Source organism: Heloderma suspectum, chromosome 2, assembly GCF_057233095.1.
Source record: "Heloderma suspectum isolate Gila_16-S chromosome 2, 16-S_ref, whole genome shotgun sequence".
In the NCBI taxonomy this organism is placed as follows: Eukaryota; Metazoa; Chordata; class Lepidosauria; order Squamata; family Helodermatidae; genus Heloderma; species Heloderma suspectum.
In genome coordinates, this window is record NC_139459.1 from 154666227 (window position 1) to 154681536 (window position 15310).

General features: G+C 43.6%; 1 protein-coding gene across 1 annotated transcript in view; it reads right to left on the reverse strand.

Moving 5' to 3' along the window:
• WDR3 (WD repeat domain 3) overlaps positions 1-15310 on the reverse strand; it is a 52454-nt gene that overhangs the window by 32710 nt on the left and 4434 nt on the right. Inside the window, exons 3-12 of the mRNA XM_084835272.1 lie at positions 14753-14962; positions 12287-12405; positions 9679-9757; positions 7261-7356; positions 5921-6031; positions 5397-5498; positions 5181-5278; positions 4160-4264; positions 3252-3482; positions 100-193 (exon numbers count right to left, since the gene is read on the reverse strand). Of these exons, the coding sequence (XP_084691398.1) occupies positions 100-193; positions 3252-3482; positions 4160-4264; positions 5181-5278; positions 5397-5498; positions 5921-6031; positions 7261-7356; positions 9679-9757; positions 12287-12405; positions 14753-14962 (1245 nt within the window). The remainder of the gene's footprint in view (positions 1-99; positions 194-3251; positions 3483-4159; positions 4265-5180; positions 5279-5396; positions 5499-5920; positions 6032-7260; positions 7357-9678; positions 9758-12286; positions 12406-14752; positions 14963-15310) is intronic.

Genomic DNA, 15310 nt, shown 5'->3' on the forward strand with positions numbered 1-15310 from the left:
TCTATGTTGGATAGATACAGTTTCCCTCAAAGATGACAGCTGAAACATAGGGACTGTTCAGCAGCGCCCCGTAGTGCTTTAGAAGGGATGGGAACTTACCTTAGTTCCTATGATGACTTGTCGATCTCCTGGGACAAAGACTGAGCAAAGAGCATACTCGCATACCATGGTCCGGATACACTGCAACGTAGACCTGGGAATAAAAGCAGCATACAAAGATGCGCACCTTACACACAGGGAGAGAGAAGATACCTTTTAAAGCAAAGTAACTTCCCTTACAATATGGCATAAATCGGGGGGGGGGACCTTTGGCCCACAATGTTGCCCAATCCGGCCCATGGAGGGCTGGGCACCCGCTGTAGGTCCTACCCCTTACCTCCCCAACCTCTTCCCCCTGGTCTAGAGAGGAATCCCCTTGTTATCTCCGAATGGAGATGGGAGATAACAAGGGAATGTCCCCACACGTGGCCAGGGTTTGCAGAACCAGATCCTGCAACCCTGGCCAAGACCCTTCCTGTGCTGCTCACACCAAAGTTGGGACATGAGTGAGGCAGGAAGGAGGTGCTTGACTCAGTCCTGCAAGCACTGGATGAGTCCGTTCCCACTCCGCTTGCGCCTCAGTTGGGACGTGAGCAGCATGAAAAGGAGGTGCCCGACTTAGCCAGTGCTTGCAGGAGCTAGTTCCTGCAAGCATCAGTTGAGTCACTTTCCATGCAGAGAGAGGCATGGAGCTCCATGCCTCCCTCTGCATGTGAAGAAAAAAATGTGGGAGGGTGAGGGATTTCAGAGCAGGGCCATGCACCCCTGACATCATCTGGCCCACCGTGCTTGGTACAGTGGGCAATCTGGTACCCTGGCCAAAAAAGGTTGCCCCCACCCCCATAAATAATACAAATGCCAGGAAAGATATACCAATGAAGAGGCCATGATGAGAGCCAGCCCCACTTTTAATTATGTCAAAGAGTAAAAGCAGTTCACAGAGGTTTCAAGGAAATGTCAGTGTTACAAAAGAAGAACTTCTGAGAACAAACAGGAACTTGCCCCAATGTCTGACAGCAAACACTGAACTCTGGTATATTGCCACTGTGGGCAAATGAAAAAACTGCAACTGCGGGTCAACGTTATGTGCCCCCTAGGACAACTATCAGATTCCAGTATGGCAGGCAGAGAACCTATGAAGTGTCAGAAAGGAATCCCAACAAGCTGCCTTTCAGGTGATGAGTTTTAATTTTGCCATATATATATATATATATATATATATTTAATAAAGATGGCACATGACCTACATAAATAAATAATAAAACAGCCGTAACGTGAGGAACTCTGTAGAAAATGGGTTCCACCCAGTGTTGAACAAGTGTATTTCCGCATGCGCATCAGGGCTTCTTCCCCTCGTCTCCCTGCACCCCCAAAAATATCTGCTTTGGAGAGTCCCCCAACCCTAAAGAGCAGATTTGAGGGGCACAGGGGGGAAGGAGAATCCATTCTGCTAGCTGTGTCTGTGCTGCCAGTAGACTGACACAATTGGTTACTGGTTCCAGGTTATATTACTGCAATGCACTTTAAAATGGGTCTGCCTTTGAAATGCATTTTTGAAATAAATACGTTCAGAAACTACAACTAGCCCCAAATCTGACAGCTAGGTTTTATACCAGTATTGCACCAGCTTCACTGGGTCTTCAACGGTATTCAGGTCCAATTCAGAGTGTGGGCACTGACCTTTAAAGCCCTTGGTGATGTGGAGCCAGGATCTCTTAAGAACTTATAAGATCTTGGCTGATTGCCCAGGTCATCTCTGGAGGGCCTGCTCCATGTATTCCTACCATCTTATGCATGAGTGGGTATTTAACAAGAGGCAGGACTGTCTCTTTAGTAAACATAAGAACAGCCCTGCTGGATAGATCTAGTCCAGCCCTCTAGTTTCCCACAGTGGACAACCAGATGCCTATGGGAAACCCACAAGCAAGAGATGAGGACAACAGTCCATGCTCCCCAACGACTGGTATTCAGAGGCTGCCTCTGATTCTGCAGCCACTCATAACCTGACGCCCCACCCCCCTTAATTTCTCTAATCCCCTTTTAAAGCTGCCCAACTTGGTGGCCATCACCACATCTTCTAATTGCAAACTCCATCGTTTAAACTGTGTGAAGTAGTATTTCCTTTTGTTTGTCCTCAATCTCCTATTACTCAGGTTCACTGGATAACCCCCGGTTCTAGTATTTCAGAAGAGGAAGAAAAATCCAGGCTTTGGAACTCCCTCCATGGGGAGATTCATCTGGCTTCTTCCTTCTGACGTTTTTGCTGACAGGTTAATACTACTAGTTTCTGTCATATCTGCTTTAGATATGGAGCGGTATACAAATATTGTAAGTAAGTAAGTAAATAAATGCCTTTGAAAGTACATGCAGTTGGTTTTGCTCACTGCTGTTTGTTGGTTTTTCCTCCAAACTTGCAAGGTATGGCTTGTTATCTTTGCTTAGTTGCTATGTCATTTTTATGCTGGTTTTACTATGTTTTTATTGTTTTTCTGCAAAATGTCTTGTGGATCATTATTTTCGCTGAAAATTTCATATATAAAAATAAAGTAAAATAAAATGGAACCAGGAACTTTCCCAACCTACAAGGTCAACAGTGCTGCAAAAGGATGGTCTGAGAAAAAGAAATATAGGCTTAAGAAACAACAGGAGGCTTGTATCAAATTAGCTTAGTGACCTGTATGTTCCCATGTTCTTGGATTTACCTGTGGCTATTCTTAAATCACAAGAAGATACAGGTTGGGTTCAGACAACATGACAACCCACACTCAAGGGTTGAGTATCGGTTGTCATTGAACCATGGGTAGTTGTTGAAACATGGGTTATCGTGTTGTCTGAACCCAGCCGTGATAACCATGGTTTGTTAACCATGAACAACCCACATTTCACAACCCAACAAGAAACCATGGGCTCTCTCCATGTGTTATTCTTGGTTAACCAACTATGGTTCGTTAGCACAGCTGGGATCAGAAGACACAATAACCGATATTTCAAAACAGCCCACGGTTCAATGACAACCCACACTCAACCCCTGAGTGTGGGATATTGTGTTATGTGAACCCAGTCATTGAGAAATCAATGGCAGAAAAAGAAAGGTTTCTCCCCAGGCTCAATACTAAGCATCTGGATTCACACCAAAACTTAAGACATTTAGTACTCTCTGAAAACATCTGCTGCACCTTTAATTTTCCTCCAGAGTTCAGGGGATTTCATACCTGTTCCAAATCTTAACTGATTCAGCAGCAGCAGAGAGAACAGCAATGTTGTCGGAGCTGAACGATACTGTTCTGACATCGCTGCGATGACCCCCAATAGTTATCTTGGACAACTGCACAACTTGGGGTGACCGTACAGATGGGTTCAAGGTGTAAGCTTCAATTATGTTGTTCTGTAGCATTACAGTAACTTTCAGCTCTCCTCTTGGACTGAGTATCATGTCAAAAGACCTATTTAAAAAACGATTATCACTATTAGAAAAAACATTAATTAGCAAATAAAAGGGGTAAGCGGGAAAGGAACAAAGCCCCCAAGACAGAGATACCCCATAGATCAAGCCTGGGTGTGCGGGAATAAATGCAAGCAGAATTTGTATTAATCATTTAAGACCCTTACAACAGATTGTCCATGCTTAAAAGAACTGCAATTTTAACCAAGTTTGCTTGAAACAGAGCCTTGTATGGCGCAGAGTGGTAGGCGGCAGTACCGCAACCAAAACTCTCCCCACGACCTGAGTTCGATCCCAGCGGAAGCCAGTCTCACGTAGCTGGCTCAGGTCGACTCAGCCCTCCATCCTTCCGAGGTCGGTAAAATGAGTACCCAGCTTGCTGGGGGAAAGGTAGTCACGACTGGGGAAGGCAATGGCAAACCACCCCGCTATAGTCTGCCATGAACACGCCAGCATAAGCAGGCGCCCCTCCAGGGGTCAGTAATGACCCGGTGCTCGCACAGGAGGAACCTCTCCTCCTTCCTTTTGCTTGAAACACTGAGATGATGGGGCACCTAGATTGTAAGATTCTAGGGTACTAGACATTTTGCTTTCGTAATTTTGTAGGGCATCATGTACATTGATGGCACAATATTATTAACAGCAGTAATACCTAATTTGTGGCTACTCTGAACTCACTTGATTTTTGCAGAAGCTTTGATGCTAATGAGACGTTGAATCTTTTCCTGCAGAGTGCACTCCACATTGCTATCAAGTTCTTCCTCCTCCGCATTTGACTTTTGCCTAGGACAGATGGAAAAAATTAAACATTTAATCCAACCTCAGTTTTGAGTCCAAAATAAGAACATAAATATACATAAACAAGATAATGTCATACGAGGTGACAACTGGCAGCCTTGGGCCAAATTCAGCCTCCTGTGGGGTGTAACTTAGCTCCAAGCTGCCTCTCCACTTAGAGGGGAGTATGGGCAAGAGAGAACCCCCTTTCTTGCTTGCTCCTCTCCGTCTCTCTCATCTTCTAACAATTTGTTTCAGCCAATACAGAAGCTTTGGTCCCATAGTCCCTTCTACTACTAGACAATTTTCTGCTTTGTCTTATATGTTGCATTAAGAGGCCAGGAGAGATTAAGATGCTGAGACTTTCCATAGCACCCCCAAAGCTCCATGTTAGGTAGTTAGGTAAATTAAGGTTTTTGTGGTCTAGGTAGGTGAGACACTGGAATATGTTTTAGTCAGGCTTTCCTAAGCTGGTGCCGCCTAGATGTTTTGGACCATAACTCTGACCATTAGCTATGCTGGCTGGGGCTGATAGGAATTGAAGTCCAAAACATCTGGAGGCTACCAGGTTGGGGAAGGCGAAGGTTAGTCAGTTGTGTTATGCATTAAAATAGGAGGCCTCCCATGTACTGAGAGGATTAGAGAGAACATTTCAGAAGGAATAGTTTGCAACTTTATTTTACTGAGCTGCCTATCAATATGTAAAATGAACACACAATAAATTTGGCTGTTGTGAATAATTTATTCCAACTGCAATTTAATCCATAAATAAATCCAAATGCTGTGGATTTAAAAGTCACCGATTCTGAGACTGAATTCAGAACCTTCTGCTCTTGACAGGTTGCCTGCACCCTGACATGGGTTAAGTCCTTTACCAGTTGTCAGTATATAAAAATGAAATGTATTGCCAATAAGCATTAACCTGGCCTTTTTCCTTGCTTTCTTCAATTTCTTCTCTATTTTCTTGCGAACCTCTTCCTTGCTAAGGACATAGAACATTTCCAGGATAGAATCTGCTCCCTTGGAAAAGGATAGATAAGTGTTAAGTTGCAGAGTCCTCAGAAGGGGAAATCTCTACATAACAAAATGCTCAAAGGAACGCAGTGGTTCCCCATGAGTTCCAAAACTAGCAACTTGCATGGCAAGCGAGAATCCTCCCTGTCCGGTCAGTGGCAAGACTAATAATCCGGTCCCTTCCTTCCCGCATGACAGAACCAGCTTTCTGGCACCTCAGGATGTGCTAAAAAGAAGAAAAGAGAAGTGTAAGCAACCACGGTCTTCAAATGTCAACAAAGCCACCAAAACCATACAATGAAAGAGGCAGAACAGCAGTTCTAACCTTTACCCCAAGAGTGACCAAACTGTGGCTCGGGGGCCACCTGTGGCCCGAGCCAAGGATGGTGCCAGAAATCCTCACAGCATCAAGTGAATATGCTCTGCCTACCCAACACAGCGGTAGAGGACACCACAAGTGTGTTCTTCCTTGAAATTGTGTTTAATTTTTTTATATGGTGAGCTGGTAAGATGGAGAATGTACCTGATGTTAACTAAGAAAATACCAGGGGTCTAAATATGTTTTAGATTGGCATAGTTTAATACATGTTTAATATGTTAAAGAACACTCATGAATCCTGTAGTATTAAGACTGCACACAGAAAATACCTCATCCTGGGTCTCATCCTGATGTTTTGTCCTATCCTCTTCAAGAGATTCTTTCATGCCCTCTACAGATCTTTTGCTTCTCTTGTACTCTGGCTCACTGGGGTCTTGGTCCTGTTAAGAGTACCAAAAATAATAAAATAAACTTGGAATAAAGACAGGGGCTCACATTCTAACTTCCATCTTTCCTCACGCAAATCATTTCCTTATTCATTTAACATATCACAAGCTGAATATGAGCCAACAATGTGATGTGGCTGCAAAAAAGGCAAATGCTCTTTTGGGCTGCATTAATAGAAGCATAGCTTCCAAATCCCGGGAAGTACTAGTTCCCCTCTACTCAGCACTGGTTAGGCCTCATCTGGAGTACTGTGTCCAGTTCTGGGCACCACACTTTAAGAAGGATGCAGACAAACTGGAGAGGGTTCAGAGGAGGGCAACAAAGATGATCAGGGGACTGGAAACAAAGCCCTATGAAGAGAGACTGAAAGAACTGGGCATGTTTAGCCTTGAGAAGAGAAGACTGAGGGGAGATATGATAGCGCTTTTCAAGTACTTGAAAGGTTGTCACAGAGAAGAAGGCCGGGATCTCTTCTTGATCATCCCAGAGTGCAGGACACGGAATAATGGGCTCAAGTTACAGGAAGCCAGATTCCAGCTGAACATCAGGAAAAATGTCCTGACTGTTAGAGCAATATGACAATGGAACCCATTACCTAGGGAAGTGGTGGGCTCTCCCACACTGGAGGCATTCCAGACGAGGCTGGACAACCATCTGTCAGGGATGCTCTGACTTGGATTCCTGCATGCAGCAGGGGATTGGACTCGATGGCCTTGTAGACCCCTTCCAACCGTACTATTCTATGATTCGATGAACCAAAACTGAGTACTGGGGCAACTGGGCACAAAGGGTACTGAACAGAGTATTGGTCTCAAGTTGTACCAGGGAGTGATATAGGAAAAAAGGTGGCTACTTTATAACCCAGATGATTCTTTAGATAGTATAATCAGAGATTCTAGGAATAGACCTTATTCCTGCAGTCATCAGTCTACAAAAGTGAACCTTCTAGAGAACCATTAATACAGGGAAAGCAAATGGCTGTTTCTCTCAGTAAGCCAGTAGTAGCCTTCTTTGGACCAGAGTTAACACAGCATATCTACTTTTGAACAAAGGGCCAATGTAGCAGGGCAAAGGAATATTTTTTAATGTTTACCCTACCTTTATTCACCAAGTACTCAAGTGGCTAGCAACAGCATATGATAAAATACAAACAAAATAATCATAAATACAAAACGGTACATAAAAACAAACAATTAAACTACATTAAGTGTTAAGCTCTTACTTCATGGATATAGTTGACATTCCAGACCCTCAGTTCACTGTCAGCGGAACCAGTTATAAGAAGTTTCTCTTCAGAAACCAAAGCTAATCCCCACACCTAAAGGAAAACAAGCCAAAGGGTTTAATTATCTTTATTTAATATCAGACTCTTCCATCAACAGCAATACCTAAGCAACTCAAAACCAATGCATGCTTTTCTCATTTTTGTAGGATACAGACATTTTAAAGACAAAACACCAAGTTTAAGGATTCCCAGACTTTGAGATAAGAACAGTTGGGCTCACTATGATACATATAAGTTATTGTTGTGTGGATTACTCCTTGCACCTACTCCAATACGCAAGGTCAATTCAAATTAACATTCCATAGAAACCCTACCCACCCTGAGGAGGAGACCCTCTTCAGTTTCAAGGTCTTGACACAGTGAGAACATCTGGAACCAAAAGCGAACTGGAACCAAAAGCGTATAAACACTGAAAATGGGTGAACAATTACCACAGTAAACAGGAAAAGGTACTATGACTAATATGCAGAGCAAAAGGACGGAAGACAGAAAAATAAAATCCCCTTGACTCAATCCCAGACTATCAACCCTAGGGGCTAGAAAGCTCCCTCCCAGCCCCCAACAGTGAGACCACAATGAGATGGGTAGGATACTTTCCATCCAATGAAGAGAACAAACATATCATGGTAAGTCCAAACATTGAGATCCTTCCTTCAGCAGAGGAAGGAATCCTTGCTTAGGATGTCTAAAAACAGTTGCAGGGCAGGCCTCTTGCTGCAAGAAAAATCAAAGTGGCTCTATGTGCTTGGGGACCCATCTGCTGAAGAATGCCTTGGCAGAAGCAGAAGTGTCCAGCTTGTAATGATGGACAACGGTGGATGCCAGTGACTATGTGACTTCCCCACACAGGCACCTCGTAGCAGAACTGGTGCACAGAGATGCCAAAGCTACCATGCTACAAGTGGAATTCTGACCCTGCCTCAACTCACTACTCTTTATAGGTGAGGCAAGAACGTAGAGGCACTAATCCAACTTGGGCGAGTAAACCTAGAGGCCTTTCTTCCTCAGAGAAGCAGGATAAAAAGACAGAAATTGAAAAGTCCCTTATATGTCTTAAACAGATCTTGTGGGCTCTATGTACATCCAGAGAGTGCCACTTTCTCTCCTTTAGGTGTCTAAGGCAGAAAAATGAAAGTGCTGACTTTTGTTCTCTGTGAAACAAGGAGTTTTGGCTGCTCTTTCTGGCAGGATCATGGCACTGTTAAAGGTCTCCTTGGCACTGCTGTACCCTCCATGCAAATCCTGCCCCACCCACCTTTTGAGGCTCTCTTCCCCCACCTCTGCCAAACATGCAGTTCTATCATGTTTCCCCTTACGTACCTCTTCTCTAAGCTAAACAGTCCCAGACGCTGCAACCTTTCCTCCTGCACTAGCTGACTTATCCAGAGGAAGTGGGCTGGAAAGAACCAGCCCAGGCCTCTAGATAACAGAAAAAACATAGGAGTGGAGCTCCACATTGCCCTATGCCTCAGAGAAGGCAGGACCAGATCTGAGCATGGAGTCCTTTCCCTTGGGAGTCTATTATGCATGGTTAATCTGAACTGGTCCTGCCTAGTAGAGCAAGATACCTTCCTTTACTGAAAAAGAACTGATTAATTTGTAGGGCCTTACATAACAGATACCAATTTAAAGCAAATTCTCTAAAACACACACACACACACACACACACACACACACACACTCACTCACTCACTTGCAGACAGGAGGCGAGAGTACTATAAAAGTCAAACACTTTAATGTTCTGTAAAACTGGTAGGACTAGACTAATATACATATTCTAGGGTACAGACAGTTGCAACAATGTATTTCCATATACCCAAGAGAAACCAAAATATTACTCTTAGTAAAATCTATGCATGACAGAATTTGCAGAATAGATCACTACATTGCATTTTGTCCAAGTGGGTTATAGACAAGATACAAAAAATAGGTAAAACTGTTAACTGAGATGTGCCACAATTGCCTTTCTGATCATATCACACATACACACACTGCACAAGCTCAAAATTCATCCTATATAAAAGGTGCAATCTTTACCTAAAGGTAGATTAGCATCAGAACCAAATTATGACTGACACTACTATTAAGGGGAACTAGTTTATCAGAAACATAAATCAACTTCAAGTTGGCATTCTTCTTACTGACGGTGCACAAGTCAAATGATGCAACTCAGACAAATTTAGGCTGTAATTACTTCTTACTGAACATGCTAGAATTGGGCTGCTTGTTTTCTAAACCTGATAATGACCAAACACACAATTCCCAGCCTGCCTTGCCTAGAAATCAAACAAAGACAAAAGTATAACAATCATTATCTTTCTGCCCATATCACTTGCATCTCTGCAATCTATTCACCTCAGTACGGTGCCCAACCAAAGTTTTGAAGCAGTGCTGAGTATCCAAGTCCCACCATTTCACTAGGGTGTCTTTTCCACTGCAAAGAAAGAAAGAAAGAAAGAAAGAAAGAAAGAAAGAAAGAAAGAATTACACAATGAATGGCAACAATTTCACCCTAAATAACCTTCCTATTAAGTTAATATTAGGCACTCTATGTTTAGCCTCACTATTCTGTGGTGGCTACAGTATGTGTACAGTATCAGGCACACTATGTGAAATGAACATGTAGGTTCTGAGTTCTGTAGGCCAACATATAGCTTCATCAGGCAGTGGTAAAGCTAGAAAACAGGTCTTGCTTAGCTTAACTTTCATGAAGCAATTAGTAACTATCCCTTTGTAAAACCCTTCATATTAATGTGAGATCACAAGTGAAAAACTGCAGCTGAATCTTCTTGGTGGCCTTGATGAGTGAGGTATTCTCACTGATAAGAGGCAGGAACGCCACAGGGGCCCCTCCCTCCCCCAACATCTGCGGAAACATGATGGGAGAAGAAACAGATTAAGCTTGCACTCAAAAGGAGGGGAACTGCAGAAGAAAAGAAAGAAAAAAGGAACAGGGCAGCAAAGAATAGCCCAGCAGAGAAGGACAGATGCAGCGCAAGCGCAACTGATATGTTCCCATCCATCTGGGCACCATTATGCTTCCCCTACCCTCCTCCCTACAAATCCCCTTCCTTGTGTCTTTTTAGACTGTGAACCTGAGGACAGGGACTGTCTGATTGTTGATTCTTGTAAGCTGCTCTGGAAGTCTTTTAACTGAAGAGCGGGATAGAAATGTTTGAAAGAAAAGGGGAAAGGGGAAAGGGGAAAAGAAAGACAGCTAGCCAGCCACTGTGTTCAATCTGTATGAGCTGAAAGAAAGATAACATGGGGTATGGGGAGAAAAGACAGAGGGACAGTTACTTTCTTTAGAGAAATAAACAGCCACCAGCATACCCTTCTCACACCAAGGGAGTGTCAAATTTGCTAATGGACTCAGTAACCTTACATTCCATGTTGACAGTGACTCTAAGGCCAGAGGTATGATTATCATCCTGGTAAACTGAAATGCTGACTCACTGCTTTCTGAATGTTATATAGCCCTTGTTCCAGCTCATGTTGCATACTGACTAATGCAAGTTGGGTATCTCTTGGTCCCACGCTGGCACTTATCTTTAGAAAGGACTGCTTAATTGTATGAATTCAGTGTAATAAGCTGTCCTAGTGAGTCAGTGGACAAAAGGTGGGCAGGCATCTAACAAGAATTCTTAGGTATAGGGCCGCGGTGGCTTAGTGGTTAAGACACTGAACGGCAGACTGGAAGGTCGGCAGGACAGCAGTTTGAGACCAGAGTGCTGCGTGACGGAGTGAGCTCCCGTCTTCAGTCCCAGCTTCTGCCAACCTAGCAGTTCGAAAGCAAGAAATTGCAAGTACATAAATAGGTACCGCCTTGGCGGGAAAGGTAACAGCTTTCTGTGCACCTCGGCGTTCAGTCATGCCGGCAACATGACCACGGAAGCATCTTCGGACAGCGCTGGCTCTTCGGCTTAGAAACGGGGATGAGCACTGCACCCTAGAGTCGGACACGACTGGTTGGGGACACCTTTACCTTTACCTTTTTATCAGACGTCAGAGGGGAAGGCTCAATATGGCTGGCCTTTGTTGGAAAGAGGATACTGGAGTAGATGGATTCTTGGTCTGATCCAACAGGGCTGCTCTTATGTTTTTTTGGACCAGGTGACCCACTGAGTCTGTTCCACCCCTGCAATCTGAAGATTCTATGAACCTGTAGCATTGCTTTTAAACAACTTTAAATTGGCACTCATTTAATTATCATATACCACCTAGAAGCAGCTTTAAGAAATGTTGAGTTTTTGTACAAGTATTGTACTGGGGGTTGGGGAAGAGAGCGAAGAGGAAAGATTGGTCTCACTTATGTCAAGCCGTATGGAGATGCAGTAGGGCAGGAGTGGACAATTTGTGGCCTTCCAGGTGGTTAGCCTACAATTCCTATCATCTCTCACCATTGGCTATGCTAGCTAGGGCTGATGGGAGTTGTAGTACAGAGCCAGTGTGGCATAGCGGTTCAAGTATGGGACTGGGACTTGGAAGATCCGGGTTCTAGGTCCCGGGTTCTCGGCCATGAAGCCCATCGGTTGACTTTGGGCCAGTCACTGACTCTCAGCCTAACCTACCTCACATGGTTGCTGTGAGGATAAAATGAGGAGGAGGAGAACCAAGTAAGCCACCTCGGGTTCCTTGCAAGAGGAAAAAGGCAGGGTATAAATGTAATAAACAAACAAACATCTGAACATCCACAAATTGCCCACCCCTGCGTTAGGGGCTCAATGAACCTGGTTTTGCTGCCTGCCTAGGAGTACAAAAAACAAGGCTTGCTAAGAACCTGGCAGACCAAAATATATGGCTGGTGGGCTGTACTCAGCTTGATGGTTCAAACATTGTACAGGCCTGCATTATGTCATTACAGTCCGATTAATGAAGTACTTAAAATTAACCCACGTACTAGATCAGGACACTAACACATTTAAACAGGTTTGCTTGTAGTATCCTATTTGAGCACCCTTACCTGGAAGCCAATATGTTATTTTCCTTCAAGAAGAGCACTTGTGTAATGGCATCCTTGTGGCCCTTCAGTCGGTACAAACCACTCTCATTGATCACATCCCAAATGATGACATCTGTGTCCTAGAAGAAAAAGAAAATTCTGAGGCTCAACACATACTACTTCCATGGCCATGTATATTGTAAACTAATTTTAGCAGGACAACCAATCAATTTCCTGTCTTTATACCACCTCAGACAAACATGTAAATACCTGCAACTTACCTCACTGTATAAAGTTAAATTTGTCCTCATCTTTTAAACATGAACATTTTAAAAGGCCAGGTGCTTGATATTTTTGTGACAAGTGTATTTATTTATATTTAAATGTATGTCCCATAATTCCACCAGAAAGGTCCTCAAAGCAGTTTACGATCAAACAATAAAAATCATTAAACAAATGATAGAAGTTGACAGCTAGAGATCCTCCGCATATGTTCAGAAAAGGTTTCCATGCTCATTCCCTACCACCACCTGGTTAATTCACAGTACCAATGCTTTGTAAACACTCCCCTAACCCAATGCTTTCCTAGCACTTCCTTGAAAGCAGCCTTCCCCTTCAAGTTCTGGTCTACTTAGATCTCTAAGCTCACAAAGCAAACGCTTCATCATCCAATGCTGGAGATCAAGCCTGCCTGGGTGATGAAGATTCCAACATGTACCTGTGGCTTCTGAAAAATTTGCCACCTTATTTGTTCAAGTACTAGAATCTTAGTCATATAAGCAGAAGAAATACAAGTAAATTATTCAGGATTTTTAAAAATTGATTTTGTTCTAAAACTGTATTTATACTAGCTTGGCTATGTGAAGGCATTTTGTCTTGAAAAGTGGGGTATAACTGTGGGCAACCACTGGGACTCACTGGTTCCTCAAGGCTCCAAATGGGGGCGACAGCTGCAAGAAACAGATTAGGACAGCTCATCAGTCTGGCTGGCTGGGCAGAAATGCTGCAACTGCAGCTTATCAAGCAGCGTGGGGCCAAGATCGAGTTGAGAAAAAGAGCAGTAGCATAGTATGGGAGGAATGGAAGAAAAAGCCAAGCCACTGAAAAGTCCAGAGGAGGAGGAGGCTGGACAGAGGGGCAAGCGATCAGACACCTGCCTAGTAGAGGAAAAGAAGAACAGAAAGGCACATGAAGAAGAGAAGCCTCGGCTAGAAAGTGGGCGCAGCCATTAGGGACAGGCAGGCAAGAGCAATTCTGGCCTGTCACTTTGGAGCCAGAGGAAGAAGGACTTGTTTTGACCACCTCTGATAGCTACGTCCCACAGCCCAAGAGATCCTATGCTGAACCTCACTTACCTACACCTGAAGGGCCTAGAAAGGCAGCAATGACAAGCACCCTAGCACCCGTTCCTCTGCTGGCTTTCCACCTTCGTAACTAGTTTTTTATTTGGGTGTGTTTTCCCTGGAAAACTTAGTTGTTTAGGATGAGAAGGTGGGGAATTTAGTTATAGTTATTTATTTACAGTTAACTTACTATGAGTAGGGACGGAAGAATTCACTGTCCTGGCTTCCTCGCCCTGTTGCTAAACTCGCACAGTTGCTTAATTCGCTTGTTTGTTGATGCTTTGTCACCGGGGCTGAGACACTTTGTCACTGAGTCTCCTCGTGCTTGGACAGCTGGCTCCCTCGCAAGCGTGCCTCCTTATATAGACAGGCCCAACGGCTGTTGCAGTGAATCTGATTGGAGGGCCACTCTTGAAAAGCAAGGGAGGCTGTGTTTGAACTTCTGATCAGCACTGGCTTTCAGTGGCAGGGAATGTAGGTCAGTTGGCCCCAAAGGGAATGGTGATTCCTATTTAGGATGGAGTACTATTAACAATAGTGAATGGGAGACCTATTGAGGGGAGATCCTCTATCCAAAGGGTTGTTGGAGGGGACAACAGAAAAAGGGTAGGTGATTTGGGAAGGCTGTGGCCTGCAAGGTCTGGATCCTTTTTCTGTGTGTTTTTTAAAACTTAAATGATATGCTGAACTCTTAAACTTGCTTTATTTAATAAACTGCTCTTTAAGGCCTAAAACCTGAGCCTAAACTGAGCCCAACCTGAAGCCAGCCTGCACTTTTTCCTGCTTTAAGCAGACTCTTGTTCTCTCTTTCTAAGCTTAGTTAGTTTAAAATATGCAGCTGAGGTTCTTTTCAACCACTCAGGGGTCTTTGTTAATGTAAGGCTGCAAGGCCTGTAAGTTCTTGCCAGATTCCCCCCACCCCCACCTCGATATTTAGCTCTGTCTTCTATGTTTGCAAGGGGTTATCCCCCTGCGATTTAGCTTTGCCCTTGTTTTGGCTTCAACTGCTATTTAAACACCAGATCTCATCTACAGCTTGCTTCTTACTTCACATCGAGCCTCCTCACTTACATATGTCTGACATTCTTCGGTTACATCTGAATAGTTCAGAGAACTCTTCACCAATTCTCCAAAGAATTCTCACCTTTGATCCTGAAGCCAGCTTCCCTCCCAGCTCATCATATTTCAAGGCAGTAACAGCAGCTTTATGACCATTGAAGGTGACATTTCCTTCACCACTTAGGAGACTGAATACACAGATTGATCCATCCTCATATCCAACAGCCAAATGCAGACCGTCTGGGGATGGGCAGAGAGCAGTAACCTCCTGCTTCTGCCCCTGAAGGATGAGAACCTGCAACATGAAATAAAGCCAGGAAACTTTTGTAATGTGGTACGGCACAAACAGGTTCACATGGAAAGGTTTGGAAGAATAAAGCCTTTAATTAAACACACACTACATGCCTTAGTGCTTATAAGACAGATTTCTTAACTACTAGTACACTTAAACCATCTTTATACACTCAGGGCAATTTAAAGTGTGGTAAAGCAAATACATATGATCTAACTAAATCTAAAAAAACAGTTGAGACTGTATAATGAGGAAAATATATAGGCATTTTCAAATACCTTGTATCATCTTGGTATATCACAATCAAATATATTTAAAGATGCTTTAGCAAATTTATTTATTTATTTATTG